Source organism: Mycothermus thermophilus (assembly GCF_041956435.1).
Source record: "Mycothermus thermophilus strain CBS 625.91 unplaced genomic scaffold VTJ04scaffold_5, whole genome shotgun sequence".
Taxonomy (NCBI): Eukaryota; Fungi; Ascomycota; class Sordariomycetes; order Sordariales; family Chaetomiaceae; genus Mycothermus; species Mycothermus thermophilus.
The window spans coordinates 526,526-542,505 of NW_027191431.1; the positions used below are offsets into that span (position 1 = coordinate 526,526).

General features: G+C 57.3%; 7 protein-coding genes and 2 non-coding genes across 9 annotated transcripts; 5 read left to right on the top strand and 4 right to left on the bottom strand.

The window, feature by feature from the left end:
- Window positions 1-58: 58 nt before the first annotated feature.
- VTJ04DRAFT_7219 (uncharacterized protein) lies at window positions 59-2,368 on the bottom strand (the record flags this gene model as incomplete). The annotated part of the gene is made up of 2 exons (XM_069365522.1): window positions 59-911; window positions 1,047-2,368. 2 exons carry the CDS (start codon window positions 2,366-2,368, stop codon window positions 59-61), a joined length of 2,175 nt encoding a protein of 724 aa, XP_069216548.1.
- Window positions 2,369-3,976: 1,608 nt separating this feature from the next.
- Window positions 3,977-4,384, top strand: VTJ04DRAFT_7220 (uncharacterized protein; the record flags this gene model as incomplete). Its single annotated transcript, XM_069365524.1, has 3 exons — window positions 3,977-3,988; window positions 4,048-4,073; window positions 4,132-4,384. 3 exons carry the CDS (start codon window positions 3,977-3,979, stop codon window positions 4,382-4,384), a joined length of 291 nt encoding a protein of 96 aa, XP_069216549.1.
- Window positions 4,385-4,432: 48 nt separating this feature from the next.
- VTJ04DRAFT_7221 (uncharacterized protein) lies at window positions 4,433-5,090 on the top strand (the record flags this gene model as incomplete). The annotated part of the gene is made up of 2 exons (XM_069365525.1): window positions 4,433-4,486; window positions 4,542-5,090. 2 exons carry the CDS (start codon window positions 4,433-4,435, stop codon window positions 5,088-5,090), a joined length of 603 nt encoding a protein of 200 aa, XP_069216550.1.
- A 25-nt stretch (window positions 5,091-5,115) lies between these two features.
- On the bottom strand, window positions 5,116-5,423 carry VTJ04DRAFT_7222 (uncharacterized protein; the record flags this gene model as incomplete). The annotated part of the gene is made up of 2 exons (XM_069365526.1): window positions 5,116-5,230; window positions 5,302-5,423. The coding sequence occupies 2 exons, from the start codon at window positions 5,421-5,423 to the stop codon at window positions 5,116-5,118; spliced, it is 237 nt and encodes a 78-aa protein (XP_069216551.1).
- A 448-nt stretch (window positions 5,424-5,871) lies between these two features.
- Window positions 5,872-5,945, top strand: VTJ04DRAFT_t94. Its single transcript has one exon. It is a non-coding gene; the product is annotated as a tRNA-Val (tRNA).
- A 267-nt stretch (window positions 5,946-6,212) lies between these two features.
- VTJ04DRAFT_t95 lies at window positions 6,213-6,294 on the top strand. The gene has a single exon. It is a non-coding gene; the product is annotated as a tRNA-Ser (tRNA).
- Window positions 6,295-7,138: 844 nt separating this feature from the next.
- On the top strand, window positions 7,139-9,258 carry VTJ04DRAFT_7223 (uncharacterized protein; the record flags this gene model as incomplete). Its single annotated transcript, XM_069365527.1, has 6 exons — window positions 7,139-7,484; window positions 7,566-7,850; window positions 7,955-8,141; window positions 8,231-8,647; window positions 8,705-9,050; window positions 9,124-9,258. The coding sequence occupies 6 exons, from the start codon at window positions 7,139-7,141 to the stop codon at window positions 9,256-9,258; spliced, it is 1,716 nt and encodes a 571-aa protein (XP_069216552.1).
- Window positions 9,259-9,450: 192 nt separating this feature from the next.
- VTJ04DRAFT_7224 (uncharacterized protein) lies at window positions 9,451-10,416 on the bottom strand (the record flags this gene model as incomplete). The annotated part of the gene is made up of 2 exons (XM_069365528.1): window positions 9,451-10,191; window positions 10,258-10,416. 2 exons carry the CDS (start codon window positions 10,414-10,416, stop codon window positions 9,451-9,453), a joined length of 900 nt encoding a protein of 299 aa, XP_069216553.1.
- Window positions 10,417-12,714: 2,298 nt separating this feature from the next.
- On the bottom strand, window positions 12,715-15,399 carry VTJ04DRAFT_7225 (uncharacterized protein; the record flags this gene model as incomplete). The annotated part of the gene is made up of 4 exons (XM_069365529.1): window positions 12,715-13,620; window positions 13,678-13,816; window positions 13,884-15,017; window positions 15,107-15,399. 4 exons carry the CDS (start codon window positions 15,397-15,399, stop codon window positions 12,715-12,717), a joined length of 2,472 nt encoding a protein of 823 aa, XP_069216554.1.
- Window positions 15,400-15,980: the final 581 nt, after the last annotated feature.

Sequence of the window (15,980 nt, forward strand, 5' to 3'; positions counted from 1 at the left end):
AAAAAATATTCGTTCCGACGTTTCTTCTTCTATTTACCAAAAACAGAGAGAGGCTATCCTATTCCCTCTTCACCGTCTTGCTATCCACCAACCCATCTCCTCCATCATCAAACTTTGTCTCTTCTATCCTTTCTTCCCCCCTTGGATGGTGGTGTCGATTCCCACCAGCACGACTACCTCCGCTGGCGCTATCGCTATCCAACCCCACACCCTCGACAACCATGCCCATCTCAACATCCTCCTCCTCCCCCTCACCATGACGATGACGCCTCCGTCCACCACCACAACCAAGATCGGCATCACCACCACCGCCGCCACCAGCGATCTCGTCGTCGCCACCGCTACCACCGTGAGCATGATGCTGCCCACCTGCAGCTAAATCCTCGACATGATCCGCCGGCAACACCCAATTCAACAACCCGGCCACGAGCGCGGCGACGGCGAAGCCCGTTTCCATGATCAAGCTGACGGCGTCTTGCAAGCCGCGCAGCGCTTCCGAGGTGGTCTCGCCCGAGTGGAAGACGTTGTCGAAGTAGTGCGGCACGAGGGTCGCGCCGTAGCCCAGCGCCAGGGCCGCGGTGAGGATGAAGCGGTTGCGCCGCGACGACCAGGGGTTGGTGTATTGTTGTTGGGGTTGGTGGAAGCGCGGGGTGATGATGCTGTTGCTTGTGTTGCTGCTTGTGTTGGTGCTGGTGGGAGCTAGGGTGGTGGTGTTTGGTGTTGTTGTTTCTGTGGTGGGTTTCTTGGGAGGGTCTTGCGGGCCGTGGGATTCGCCGGCGCCGACGATGGCCATGCCGGAGACGGCGACGGAAGAGAAGAGGAAGGTGGTCATGCCGCCGAGGACGGGGGAAGGGATGGAGACGAGGGCGGCGGCGGTTTTGGCGAAGATGCCGGCTATGATGAGGAAGATGCTGGGAAGGGGGTTAGCGGTTTGTCTCGGGTTTTGGTCCATGATATTGGGTGAGTCTTGTCTAGGACCGAAAGTGTAGTGGAACAGGTGACTCAGGAGAAGAGGGGGGAGGGGGGTGGGGGCGGATTTGACATACCAACAGCAATACCCAGCCGCCCGGTTTGCGCATCTCGTCAGGGAAATGACGCCGTTATTCTGCGCAAAGGTGGTCATCGGCGTGATGGTCGCGAGAGCAGCCAGCGCCCCGTTCACACCGTCTGCCAACACGCCGCCCTGGATTCGGCTCTCATAGATTCCTCCAGTCACCTCCAGCCTCGACACGTCGCACGTCGCCGTGATATCGCCGATCGCCTCGCACGCGCAAATCATGTACACCGCCATGAGCGGCAGCACCAGCGGGCCATAGACGGACAGCTTGAACGTCCGCGTCCAGATAAACGACGCGGCCGGCGCAGCTTCAATCTGGCTCGGGCTGAAATATCCGGTCGCCGCCGCCACGATACATCCCACCAACAACCCGATCGCCACGCTCGTTGACTTCATCATCGGCGAGCCGAAGCGCTCGCACAGCAAAATCGTCACGAACACGCACAACCCGAGACCGAGATACTCGGGCGAGCCCCAGGGCAGGGCATGCGGAGCATCCACGTTCGGGCAGAGCGCGAACGGCGAGGGGGGATCGGGGTTGGACGAGCAGGGCCCGGAGCCGCCGGCCCAGTTCTTGAAGCCCGTCTCGATGAGGTGCACGCCGATGAGCAGGACCGTGGGGCCCGTGACGACGGGAGGAAGGACGCGCAATAGCGTGCGAGGCGGGACGAAGGCCAGGGCAATTTCGAGGAGGGCGCAGATGGCGGCGGTGCCAAGGACGGCGCCGTAGGCGTCCGGACAGGGGAGCTTGGTGGTGACTGTGCTTCCGTCAGGGTTGGTGATGGTGGCTGTCGGGCAGAAGCCGTTGGCGTACATTTGGGCGAAGGCGCCCTGGGCGACGGGGATGATGGAGAAGGAAATGCCGACGACGGACACCAGGCCGGTTCCGATGTAGTAACGGGTGCGGAGGATGCGGAAGCGGGTGATTTGGATCATGGACAGGAGACCGGAAACGATGAGGGCGGTCGAGACGAGATATTGGGTGTCTTCAGGGGAGAGGTTGGCGCCGCTGGAGCCGGCGAGGAGGAGAGGAGGGGTGATGATGCCGGCGAGCATGGCCAGGGCGTGCTGGAGGCCGAGGAGGATGGCCAGGAGCACCGGCATGCGGTCATTGAGGCCGAAGAAGGGGGGCGCGCGGTCATGTTTCTTCATGAAGGGGAGGTTGGGGCGGAAGAGGAAGCCATAGTCGTAGGTGCCAATGAGCCCTTCCTTGGTCAAAAAGATGCGCCGGAGCCAATGGAGCGTCGTCGCAAGGGACCGGCGAGGAGCCTGCTCCGGGACAATGACCGACGGCACCTGGTCTTCATCCATTCTGAGAGGGTACTAGCAAGACTGGCGCCGGCGCATGAAGTTGAAAGGGACGGGAGAATGTCAACAAGGTCAACACATAACCTATGTATGCACTACTATACAGTAGATATGTCGTCGATGGTGTTTCGTCAGGGTTTTATTCCATCGCCCCTCGTTATCTCCACCTACACATGCAAGTTGCTGGGATCATGAGGCGAGCTGCCGTTATCTCGACCAGCATCATGGATGTTGCTCATACTGGACGGGGGCGGATTGGTACCTATGATAACATCGGGTCCACGTCGCACAAGACTCGGTGGAGGAGTAATGGTTCTGCGAGTGGCGATTGATAGATGACTGATAACTATGATGCAGATCCACGGATCCCACAAATCTGGAGAGCTCCGCGAGTAGAGATAAGCGAATTGAACAGGAAAGGGTAGCAAAGACCTATCATGCCATGCATGCTCTCCACGGGTTTGGGACAATTCGGGCATGCACGGTCTCTCCCGACAATGGGGGTTTTGTTAAGACGAACAGTAATCGACAGGATAGATTGTACATGGAAAAACATGGTCCGCACTAACAGCGGGGCCGTCACATTGCTCCTTCCCATCCCTCCGTTTCCCTCCGCAGGTGGCAACCACAACCCACGCATGGCCCCTTGAGAGGGTAGCAGCGACTGTGAAGCAACTGTGATCGAACATAGTTGCCCCGGAAAGTGGACAATTGAGAACACCGAGCGACAGGAGCTTAGCTTTGACAAGGCTGAAGATTCGAATTAGGTAAACAGGTCCTGCTGTCATCTGAATCAAATGGTGGGCAACAACCTCGGATCAAACGAACCCGACCCCACCAAACGTCATTCTTCAAGACTCATATCTCTTAACATAAGCAATGAGCAACCTATTTGAACTAAGATACTTGTCCATGAATCGAGCCCGCTGTCTCCATGCTCAGTTCACTACAAACTCTCAGAAGGATGCGGGCGTGGTCGTGTCGCCGAGGATCTGGAAAGAAATGCATACCTCTCATCTACCTCGGTAAGCTTTTCATCTCTGCAGGGGTCGAAGACACCGACGGCTGCTTCTCGGTTCGTACCCCTTGGATGAGATGGTCATGAATTGGAAAATGACATCACAGCAGCACATCCCTCCAAATATTTTGATTGAGTGGCGAGGATCTACTATATCCAGCCGTACGTCTACCTAGTAGAGTGTTGCTTTGTTTGGCTTCCTTGCTCTCTGATATTGTGGGCCCAAGCTCCCATGGTGCCTCCCGTTGGCGGGCGCCGGCAGAACTTCCGCCCGGCACCGGGCGCCTGAGCCACGCGGCTCCGTCCGGCCCCACCCGCTTTCGAGTGTGGGGACCAGCCACCCCCAGCCTTTCCCTTTTCCACGTGTGCCAAGATTGAGACCAGCCGACGATTGGTTCCAACGAATCATCAAGCCCCACTTCCAGCCACTCCCTTTCCAAGTCTCACACCTTCTTCGTCCACGTTCGATCAAGAACAACTTGGAATTCCACTGCGCCCGTCACCCGCTGGTTATCTTTTGATTCTGAAAACAAACCGCGCTGATACTGACTCAATTCCCTCTGTTCATTTGTCTGCCTTGCAGGCACTTCTGCATGCGCGTTCCAGTCCGTACCTGACATAGAGGTACCTGATCGCGACTTGACAGAGCCGTTGACAGCGTTAGTCGGCCTTGACCGCCCCGCTTTCACCGTGCGCCAGCCCGGGGACCCATCCGTTGCCAGCCAACAACATCCGACGACACAAACAGTTTGGTTTTGTCTGACCGGGCAATCCCAGGTCTCAGTCCCCAAATCATCAACAACATCGAGGACTGTGTAAGTCGGTCGCGCGACGAAGACCGACGGCATCAGTACTCATTGAAGCTCTCACGAGCTGGGAGAGTGCGCTTCGGCAAGTCGGAATCGACGCCGTCCATCTCACTCAGCACCCCAAGCACTCATCACGCTCTTCTGGAGTCGGCGCTTGACCGACCACACCGCCAACAACTTCCCGACTTCTGAGTACCCAGCACCTGCTTGAGATATCTCGTCACAGACAAAGTCGCCAAAATGTTCTTCGGAATCTTCTTCGCCTGTGCGCGACTATTCGAGATCATTACATTGGTAAGTCATCTCATGGCTCACTCTCGCAAGTTCAGCTCTCTTACACACAGATCAGATCCCGATAGTCGGCATGCTCGGGTGGTTCGTCAACATCCACCTCGAAGAAAATTGGATGGTCCCCGAGTATATCCTAGTCCTCTTTATCGTTGCGACGTTGGCTGCTGCCTGGGCCGTCTTCAGCCTGTTCGCCTACCACCGCTCCAAGCGCCATGCCCAGTTCGTCGCACTCATCGACTTGGCCTTTGTCGGCGCTTTGATCGCAGGCGTTTACTACATGGGCTTCATCACGCGCGTTAACTGCAGCAACATCCAGCGTGGTTCGAGCGTGGATGTGAAGTTCGGTGTCCTCGGCAGCATCAGCTTCAACACCTGGAACATCACGTTCGACAAGACCTGCTCCATGCTCAAGGCCTCCTTCGCCTTTGGCATCATCAACATCCTCAACTTCTTCTGGACCGCCCTCCTCGCTTGTATCTTTGGCGACCGCCACGCCAAGAAGGAGGAGCGTCGCTACTACGAGGAGCGCCCGCGCAGTCGCCACCGCAGCCACAGCGGCCATCGCAGCCATAGGAGCTCTCACTCCCACAGCCGCGCCTATGTCTGAGGAGAGACACGAGGGGAGAGGGTAGTCAGGTGAGGATGATGATATGAAGATCACGTTCATTGAGTTTTCTTGTTTCCGTACCTTGCCATGAGACATATGGAGGGACAAATTGGGAGGAGGCTGAAGAGGGGTATATATGACTGTTTTATGTCTGGGTTACGACGTCATGACACATGGCCTTTTATTGTGTTCTGCTGTTAGAGCGAAGAACTTTACGGAGTGTTTATGTAATGCGCTTGATGTAGAGAACGTCCTCCAGCCGGACAACCGGCAAATGCAAAGGAACACGGGTTTCGGGGACTCTATAGTGGTCTCTCCTACAAACCAATACATATTTCCTGCTGTCTAATCAACACACCTGCTGTAAGAAGTCGACGTCTTGAAGCCAGGTCATTCATGATACGTTCGAGAAGGTCATGTTGGTCCTGCATAATCTAGCGCCAATGCATCAGGCATTTGATGGATGTCATGCTTCCAGATGTCGGGGAGACGGGGAGGAGGGGCAGGCCGTTTGGATGGATAAATCAAGAAAAAAAGGCACCAGACCAACCTGACCATTCTCTGTGAAACACGAACAAATGTAAGACGATCAGAATCAGTCACAGTGAGTTCGAATCATTGTCATGACATCACGTGTACTTGTGCGAAGGAGTATCAGTCATGGGTGGCTGCTGTGGCAAAAATCCCAACCCATCCCACTCCCCACCTCGCCACCCGGATCCAGCAAAATCCAGGGATATGTAGCATTCTTTTACTCGGCAACACCAGCAACAACGACCAAGGTCCGATGGTGTAGTTGGTTATCACGTCAGTCTAACACACTGAAGGTCTCCAGTTCGAACCTGGATCGGATCAAAGTTGTTGTTTTTTGCATTCTTTTTTCTTCTCTCCGTATGTTCATAATAAGATTTTGACCGTGGCATCGGATCCCCTGTATCTATTCCCCAGTCCCCTAATTTTTTTTCTTCCCCTCCCTTCCGTCTTCTCCACCTCGACAGCGGACACCGGCCCCAACCAACGTTCCGCTCGTTCGCTCGCTCTGGACGGAGTACCCATCAGACCCTCTCCCGACCCCGCCATACCTCACGCGCACGTTCGTTCCTTCGTTGTTGTCGTTGTCGAGGCGCGATGGCTGAGTGGTCTAAAGCGTGAGACTCGAAATCTCATCTCTTCGGAGGCGTCGGTTCAAATCCGGCTCGCGTCGACGTTTTGCTTGGGAGGATTTCGTACGGAGTATGTACATACTTCGGAGGGTGGAGGGTCCTGATTTTTTTGTTTTGCAAGGAGGGAGTTCCATGAGGGGAGGATGGTCGCGCTTGGATTGGTAATTAACTAGGTCCCCAGGACTTTCAATTTTTTTTATTTTATTTTTCTAGAGTTCAACCAGGTCAGCAGATACCTAGGTAAGGTAACTGTGTATGTATGTGCCCTGGCTTCTGAACACCAGGAGTGGCCGAGAGGATGCGGTCTAGGCGTGGTCAAACTGCGCATCGCTTGTCATATGAGTTCTCATATGACTTTGACTCGAAACTTTTTATTGTCGTCGAGTTTGGATTTGAACGGAACCAGAACCACCCTAGTTTTTGATATCCAAGTCTTCTTCAATGAGCCTCACAATCCCATGTTTCTGCAGCTACACAGTAGTGTGCCATGTGTACGTCCATCTGAATCCCCCATGCTGGGAAGCAGGTCCGGAAGCAAGATCTAGCTCCCGGCCCATGGATCTAGCTTCTGGCCCATGGGATTCCCCAACTGCCCCATGTGACGTATGTACATACCTGACCTACAGAGTCGTGTTCGGTGCTCGGTGTGTGTGCACGCCGTCTCACCATTGGCGCGGCTCGGAGTCAGTATGCAGGCGCAGGACGGACAGAGACAGTGAAGAATGGTTTCTCTTTTTAAAATGACTATATGTGAATAGAAGCGTATACTTGTGTCCCATCTCTTGTGTTCTTGATGCTCTCTACCTTTGTTGGTAGTCCTCTGTTGTCGGAGATGTTGAGGATTACCTTGTCCTGCAGGGTCCAAAACAGACAGAGAGCAGCACCATGAGAAGGGCAATCGCACCGGCGCCGAGAGCAGCGAGGTTAGGTGGTGGCGCTTCTGCGCTGCGTGTGCGGCTGTCGTGTTCACTACGTCTGAAGCACGGCGTGGCGACCATTGACAGGAGAGCAGCGTCGGTGTGGCCAGCGCAGTCAGAAGCCGGGGTATACGTCCTGGAAGGTAGACGGAGCTTCTCCCACTCGAAGAGCTGGAAGTTGCCCCCCGCCGTACGAGATGTCCAGGGTTCTTCGTCCAATTCCAAGGTGTGGATCAGCGCTGAGGAGGCGGTTTCTGATATCAAGAGCGGCTCGGTGCTGCTTAGTTCGGGGTTCGGGCTGTGTGGTGTCCCGTGTAAGTTTAAAAGCTTACCGACATTGAACGAGGCAAACCCAGCCAGGACAACCAGGTACTAACTCCCCATCTCCTCCAAAGCAACCCTAATCTCCGCCCTGCGCAACCGCGGGCCCGACTCCCTGCACTCGCTGACCTGCGTGTCCAACAACGCCGGCGCCGAAGGCCGCGGGGGCCTCGCCTTGCTGATCGAGAACGGACAAGTCGACCGCCTCGTCATGTCCTACCTGGGCGCCAACAAGACGCTGGAGAAGGCGTACCTTACCGGCAAGATCGCCGTCGAGCTTTGTCCGCAGGGCACGCTGGCCGAGCGGATTCGCGCGGCGGGGAGCGGAATCCCGGCGTTCTTTACGCCGACTGGAGGGCGTAGGTTGTTTCGTTTTGTGTTATTATTATTATCACGCTTTTGGTGGTGGTGCGGGTTGATTTGTGGTGGTATCGTTCCAGGTGGCTGACTCGCGAGTGGGCAGATACGTTGGTTCAGAACGGCGGGATCCCCGTCCGGTTTGATGCCCAGGGGAACGTGGTAGAATATGGCCGGCCGCGCGAGACGAGGATGTTCAACGGGCGGACGTACCTGATGGAGACGGCGTTATATGGCGATGTGGCTATCTTGAGGGCATGGAAGGTGGACAAGGCAGGGAATTGCGTGTTCCGGTGAGCAACAGTAATATAGTAGTCCAGGGGTTCGGCCTCATCCAGGGACCTTGCGGAATGGTTGGCTCACTGGATTTGCTTCTTCCCAGGTATGCCACCAAGTCTTTCGCGCCGCTCATGGCCAAAGCGGCCAAGCTGGCCATCGTCGAAGCCGAGAACATTGTCGAAATCGGCGAGATCGACCCCAACGACGTCGACCTTCCGGGCATCTTCATCGACCGCATCGTTCCAGCCACCGAGCCTTCGCAAATCGAGGTTCTCAAAACGCGGCCTGCAGGAGGAGACAAGGCGAACGCAGCCAAGAGGGAGGAGGAAGCGCAGACTCGAAGAAACAGGATTGCGCGGCGCGCGGCTAAGGAGCTGAAGCCGGGTTTCTACGTCAACTTGGGTGTCGGCATCCCGACTCTCGCCGCCTCGTTTCTCCCGCCGGATCACCAAGTCTGGATCCAATCCGAGAACGGCATCCTCGGGATGGGGGATTATCCGTCCCCTGACGAAGTTGATCCGTAGGCCAATTAACAAACATCTGTGATGTGATGCAAATAACACTGACCCCTATCCAGGGACATCGTCAACGCCGGCAAGGAAACCACCACCCTCGTCCCCGGCGCCGCCACCTTCGACTCGGCCGAATCGTTCGGCATGATCCGCGGCGGACACGTCGACGTGTCCGTCCTGGGCGCGCTGCAGGTCAGCGCGGCAGGGGACCTGGCCAACTACATGATCCCGGGCAAGGCGTGCAAGGGTATGGGCGGCGCCATGGACCTGGTGTCGAACCCGGACGGCACCAAGATTGTCGTCGCGACAGAGCACGTCGCGCGCGGCGGCGACGGATCGAGCAAGATTGTTCAGAGGTGTAGCTTGCCGTTGACGGGGAGGAGGGTGGTGAGCACGATTATTACGGACTTGGTGAGTCAGGGTTGGTTGTGAATGCTGTGGTGGATGAGAAGATTGAACTGACGATGATTTGGGTGAGGTATAGTGCGTCTTCCAGGTCGATCGCGAGCGTGGGACGCTGACGCTCACGGAGCTTGCGCCGGGAGTGGACGTGGAGGAGGTGAGGAGCAAGACGGATGCGGCGTTCACGGTGGCGGAGGACGTCAAACCGATGGAATGACAGGAGCCAGGTTAGTGGCTCCTCAATATTATTTACACGCGGGAATCTATTTGCGATATTAACTTGGTATATACACAGGCTGATCAAGGCCCTTAACCCATCCACCACTCATCTACCTCAACACGCACACCTGCCTCCTCCGTCAAATCTATCCCCCTTCGCCATGCTAACTACATACCTTCGTACACATCCTCACAACTTGCCCTCCCTCCCCCTCCCCTCCCACCTCCCAAACCCACCTCCCTCCGCCGCAATCGCCTCCGCAATCGCATCCACGCTCCTCAACAACCACTCACACCCCTCATCCGTCGCCAACCTCTCCACCCCCTCCCTCTCCTCCTCCTCTTCCACCGCAGAAAACTCCTCCCTATGCATCCCCTGCTCCACCCCCTTCCTCAGCCCAAACACATGCGACACGACCTGCGGCCCGACGCCCGTCTGCGCGCGCAGGCTCGCGATCGCCACCACGCTGGTCATCGTCCTGCCCACCGTCGCCAGCCCGCCCCTAGGCCCGTCCTCCGGGTCGGACAGCAGCGGGCCGTAGTGGCTGGACAAGATATGCACGGGCAGGTCCGGGTGGCTTTCTGCCAGGCGGGCTTCCAGCTTGGCGTCGAAGGGGGTGTAGATGCTGGTCCACAACTTCCTGGCGCGCGCGGCGATGGCGGTGGGGGAGTTGGACGGGGAGGAGCCGGGGTGGCGGGTTGGGGCGGTGGCGGTTTGGGAGAACCATGGTTCGGAAGCCAGGGCGGCGCGGAAGGCGGCGAGGGTGTTGATGGTGCGCGGGATGCCGTTGAAGGAGATGCATTTGAGGCCGATTTCGCGGAGGAGTTCGAAGGTGGTGAGCGGGGAGAGAGGGGAGGAGGGGAGGGTGGAGGCGAGGGAGTGCAGGATGAGGAGGGAGGCGGGGGAGTTGAGGGTGATGGTTGCGGCGGCCTGGGAGGGACATTGACTTGTGAGTCAAAGGGGAGGAATGAGAGGATGGAGAGGAGGAATGCTTACTGAGAGGGCCACCCAGGGCCGGTAGCCGTAGCGGCGTTCACCGGCCTCGCGAGCGATGCGGGCGTAGATGTCGCGGATGTGTCGCGGCGCGGGGGTTTGGCCAGGACGCGCGAAGGGCGCGTTGATGAGCGCCTTGAGTGAGGGTGAAAGTTTGGACATGGTGCTACTTTGTGTTCCGGTTTTCGTCTTTTTCTTGGCTGCTCTTCTTGTCTCGTCTTCCTTGTTCTTCAGCGTCAACTTCGACTTGACCTCGGACTCAGGATCCGTTCGTCTCTTCCCCGACCCGTCTGGCTGGGACATGTCTTCTGAGACAGGAACAAAGAAACAAGAAAAATCAACCAACCAACAAACCAGACAAGCCTCCTACACACAATCTAAGGTACCGATGGTAATTTGGGTGTATGTCTCACTTCAGGTTGCAACCGCAATCGCACTGTTCACTTTCCCAAGTGCCCCAGCAGCGCGGTGTCGGTTTACGCTCTCACTGACATCTCACTTCCGAGGCAAGGCGTCTTTCGGCCGGAACCCGGAACGGGAAACCAACCTGGAAGCCAAGCAAAGAACCAACCCGACCCCTGTCCGGGTTCTCGGCGTCTCGGCGGTGCGGAGCCGACGAGAGGGTGGGGAAGGAGGGTTTACAGTACCGATCCGAACCGAGCGAGCCGCTGCCGGTCTTGGCATACTTATACTTATTCTTGGCATCGGCACTTAGAAATTGCTCCCGACATCAAACCATCACCACCGCCCTCGCCGTCGGTGTTTTTTCCTCCCCTTGGTGTCTCATGCCGGACTTACCAGGGGGTTAGTTGCTACTTAGGGGTAGGTACGTCGAGAATTTAGTCGAGGAACCAACAATCGATTTGTCGCACACGCTCTGAACTCGATTCTCAGGGAACAAATTGCACATATACAGCAAAAAGTAGTAGGATTGTAGATGTTTGAACTCACTGAATCTCGAGATGGAACCGACGAGTTTAATTCATCGGACCAGAGTGGACAGACAGACATCGCAAGAAAGCACCACATAAATCCCATCCAGGAATGCCATCAAGCGCTGTAGAGTAGAGGTAATGATCATGTTGGTATGTTATTATGAAGTTTCTATCTTACCCATGCTCGATGTCCGTAGAGCCACCCTCCCCTCAAACCTTCTCGTCTCCCATGGCTCGGCTTGTATCCCCCAAACCACCAAACCATCAACATCGCAACATCAATATCCCAAATACCGACCCCCATGCATCAGTCCAGCTGACACAAGCATGACAAGCCCAACCTCCACCTCATCTCTCCTAACCAACAAACAAATTAACACTCCACAGCATACCTCAAAAACCTGGTAACCTGGTTACGCCCCATGTATCGGGAATTTTAATTATCTGCGTGCGTGGCTCGCCCACCGGGAGGTCTGTACTCCGTAGCTAGCAGGTAGCTAGCTGGCTGCATTACTCTCTGTGGCTCTCTGTGGCTACCTGAGACAGATATCTAGATCTAGGTTCCAGAACGTGGCGCGTGGGCACACGTGGATTGGGACGCTCCTAAATCAATGAGCGATCGGGGGAAAAACAACGAAACGACGGACACAGACTGCGTCCGGGCTTTGGGTAGGTACAGGAACCACCGAAAGGCTTGCTTGCTTGTATGTAGATGCCGCATTGTGTGCGGCCAAAGAGCCCGAGAGTTTGGGCCGGGCTATTATTTATTCTGCGTGGAGCGTGGTTATAAGTCCAGCGCTCCCTCCCTCCCTCTCTCCTTCCGTGTTCTCACTCCTAATGGAACTCTTTCTTTCCTCTGCCCGTTTGGCAGATCAGACCTGTTCTTGGCCATGTCTGGACATGAAACATCTCGGAGATTGAGCAGTGAGTAACCTCCGACGCCCTGCTTAGAAAAGTCAACCAGCGGCACAGAGAAGGTAGGACCCGACATGCCAAACGACCAGTTACATGGCAGCCAAACACACCATTCTCTCTCACACACCACCACGGCAATACGACATCCTCGTTCATGTACCGGCCTCTCCAACAACCAGACGGTATGCCCGAAAACCGGATCCAGAGCGCAACTAGGGGTTCAAGCACTTGGCCTGCACTCCCGTTTCAGCACATCTCCGTCTGATGAATTTGCCGAGGACCCGAACGGACCAAAGTGTGAGAGCTGACGTGTTTGCTGCTTCGCCAGGTCGTACAAGGCGCCCGTAGTGGACCGAGCCATTAGGACTCCTGCTCGGCTGAGATTGTCGTGAGCGGTTTGGGGCCAGCTCAGCGACCCGTCCTGCCCAAATTTGTGTTTGGCTGACCTAAAGACCGCATGCCATCCTGACGCTTCTTGTATGGAGAATATGCAAGAGCTGGTCGGCCGGCATGACGCTCTCGGTGCGAGCGCGGGCGCGGGCTGCCATGTGAAGGGTGGCCGTTTGCTTGCTTGCTTGTTTCACTCTTCCTTTCCAAGTTGTCACGCCCCTCAAGTCCCAAACTCGGGCAGGTTCGACCAATTCAGCCAATCCAACGCGGCCGCATCATCCCAGGGGTACATGCTGAGGCCCGGATCGAACTCATTGTTGACGCGGCTCAACGCCTCGACGATCTGGTCATCGGACATGGACGAGAACTGGATCGGTTCGGACCACATCGGCGGCTGCTCGAGGAACGCCGAAACCGCGGGGCTCGGGTGGATGGGCTCGGCCATGCTGAAGCTGGCGCGGGTGTTCGCATTCCGCGCGTACGCGGCGGGATGGTGATGGGCCAGCAGCTCGGGGTGCGTTCCTGCGCGCGGCCGTCCGGGCTTCTCGACCGGAGGTGCCGGCCCCACGGCCGCGGCCTTCTTGACAATGTATTTCAGGTACTTGCCATAGAGCGTCGACATGCCGTTGCGGTGCTCCGTCGTGGACCCGATGCGCTCGAGCACCTCTGCCGTCTCCTCGATCAAGGTGCGCACGCTCGGGGCGAGGTTCGAGCTGCCCGAGAACTGGCCGCTCAGGCGCAGCGCAAAGCAGGCGGCGAAGGAAATCATGATGGCCGTGTTGTTGGGCATGCTCGAGAGTTGGCCCTCGCCTTGGATGGCGGCGCGCATGACGTTGAGCGCCGACGAAAGGCCCGCCGCGTGGAAGAAGTGGCGCACCTCGGTCGGGGCGGTCGGGTGGTTGATGACAAGGCTGTAGATGGACAATCGCGTGTGCGTAACTAGGATTTGGACGTAGGGAGGCAGTCGATGTTGAGGCCCGCTGCCAATAGAGATTGCCCATTTGGCATGCCACTCTTCAAAGAACTTTTCCACCATCATCTGAATCGACCGGGCGACCATGGCGCCATCAACCCTGCCATCGCGGGACTCATCACAGAGAGCCCGGATGGAAGCAAAGAGTTCGTCCTGGGGGTGAGCTTGGTCAGTATGAGAATGCTGTGAATATCCACATCCGGGACCTACCAAGTCTCTCCGTAAAACGGCCATCGACACCAAATGTCCGTCCATGGTATCGGCAATGTTGGACAGGTGCCACTGATCGCAAGCCCTAAGGATCGGAGTGATCGGTACGGTGTAGCAGCGACCTCTCGCCAGACACATCCTAGGCGGGATGCTCGTCAGCTCGCAATACGCCTTTGTGAGCCACAACATAGACAGAGACAACTCACCCCCGTTCCAACACAAACAAGGCTATCCAACACCTCTCTCTCCTCCTCAATAACCGGAGACCAAACTCAGACGCGGGATCAACATCGGGAAACCCATCGAGCGCCAAGGCGACCTTGGGGTCGATACAATCCGCACGGGCAATGCCACTAAAGCGTCCTCCGAGGCCATCCCTCAGCGAGGCGAGTGGCACGATGATCTTGTGCAGCGACAGGTCCAAGGCCATGGTGGTCGCCATGGACACGTACCAGCACGTCTCATCATCGGTGCTGTGTTTTCCAGGGAACATCCACGGGACGTTAACCATGAAGGCAAGCACAATCTCGACGGAGCGGTGGCGATCGAGGATGATGCGGTTGACCAGGGTCTTGCAGTGGTTGGACAGGCGGCGGGAGAGGGCGCCGGCTTGGGGCATGAAGAGGGCGGCGGCGGCGGCGATGGAGGTGAAGAGGAAGGCGGAGCGCGAGCGGGTCCAGCCGGCTGTGTAAAGAACCGGGTCGAGGCCCCAGCGAGTGTGCGCCAGGTTGTGATGGAAGAAGGCGAACAGAGTCTCGGCTTCCTCCATGGTCAGCAATCCAAGGCTGATGGGGTCCAGATCAGGGCCAATGTCGAGGCTGAACTGGCTGAGCTTGAAGAACTTTTCAACCTCGGAGATGCGATCTCCCGGATTACCCGGACGAACACGGGCGTGAACCGGTGATTCCGGGGCAAGACGGTTAGGGCAGGATTTGGGAGAGAGGTGAAGATCGGAAGCCCTGGCGAGCAATTGCAATGGGTTTTCGGCATCGTCGACGGCTAAGCTCTCCTCGCCTACATGGCCCTGTGATGGCGTCGAGTCTCGCGGCATGCTCATGCCATCTTGGTCGGACATGTCGCTTTCGCCTTCGGAAGAAGCGTCCGGGAGCATTCCATCGCTCTGGCGAGATTCACGGCGAGACTGAGGGCCGGCGGCGGCGGCTGCGGCAGCGACGGTGATGGATCGGTCTTGACCAAGGACCTGCAGCCCGTTGTTGTGAGGGCCTGGACCGATGAGGGCACGCAGCTCTGAGACAATCTTTGTGGCCTCGACTCCCGAGGCGGACCGTCGCAGGGCCTGTTCCACCTGGTGCAACGCCTTTTCCAGGCCTGTCCGCTTACTGCGCAGCGAATCAACGTCAGAAAGCCGTGTTCCGGGAGTGGATTGAGGGGGATCTCAGGGGGGGGGGAGGATGAGGAGGCTACTGACTTCTTGACGCCCTTACGGCGGCCGACGTGGAAGTCCGGGCGGATGCATTGGACGCCTAGTTGGAGACAACGCTGACATCGGTCGTCGTCTGGGGAGCGACCCTTTTCGCATTTGATCTTGGAGCGGCGGCACACAAGACAAGCGGCGGCGCGGCGGCTGTTTTGGTCGCGGGGCGAGTTTTGAGCTCCATTGGCGGCCGGTTGAGCAGGTGTTGTTGCCTCTTGTGCAGGAGCAGGAGGGGGAGGGGGAGGAGCGGCGGCAACGATCACAGAATCGTTCTCTGGTGGTTCCATGTCGTCGGTATCCGGGTGCGCGCGTACGCACGCGCACGACAGACACGATTCGCGCAGAGACACAAGCACACAGGCTCGGGCGCACCGCCGGTGCGGTGTGTCAGGCGTCGGCCGATCAAAAAATCCCCCGTCAAGCTCCTGGCTGTCTCCGGAGCTAGGCGGCTGATGGGGGGAGCTTGGTGTCCCGGCCGAGCTCTCCAGGCCTCCCAAGCACTAAACTTGGGGTACCTACGTCAGGCGCTGTAAGTTGGAGTAAGCCAAAGAGGCACAGCAGCTGTCACACGTCGGCGGACAGCTGCAATAGAAGCAGGGCAAACTTAGGTGGCAGACTGTTTGCGCGCTCTGGGGAAGGAAACGCGATGCCAAAGAGTTGCGATGCGCTCGGCGACAGACTGAGTGCCGACAGACAGACAGACAGATAGACATAAAGGGCCACGGCGGGACGGGCCTGCAAGAAGAACGGTATGTGATGGCATTATGCAGGCCGGGCTCGGGAAGGTCAGATAGCAGAGGGCCATGGACATGAGGACGCTGTGGCCGCCAATTCGGCGTCAGAGGCTCCGTTGGACAAGAGTTGCATT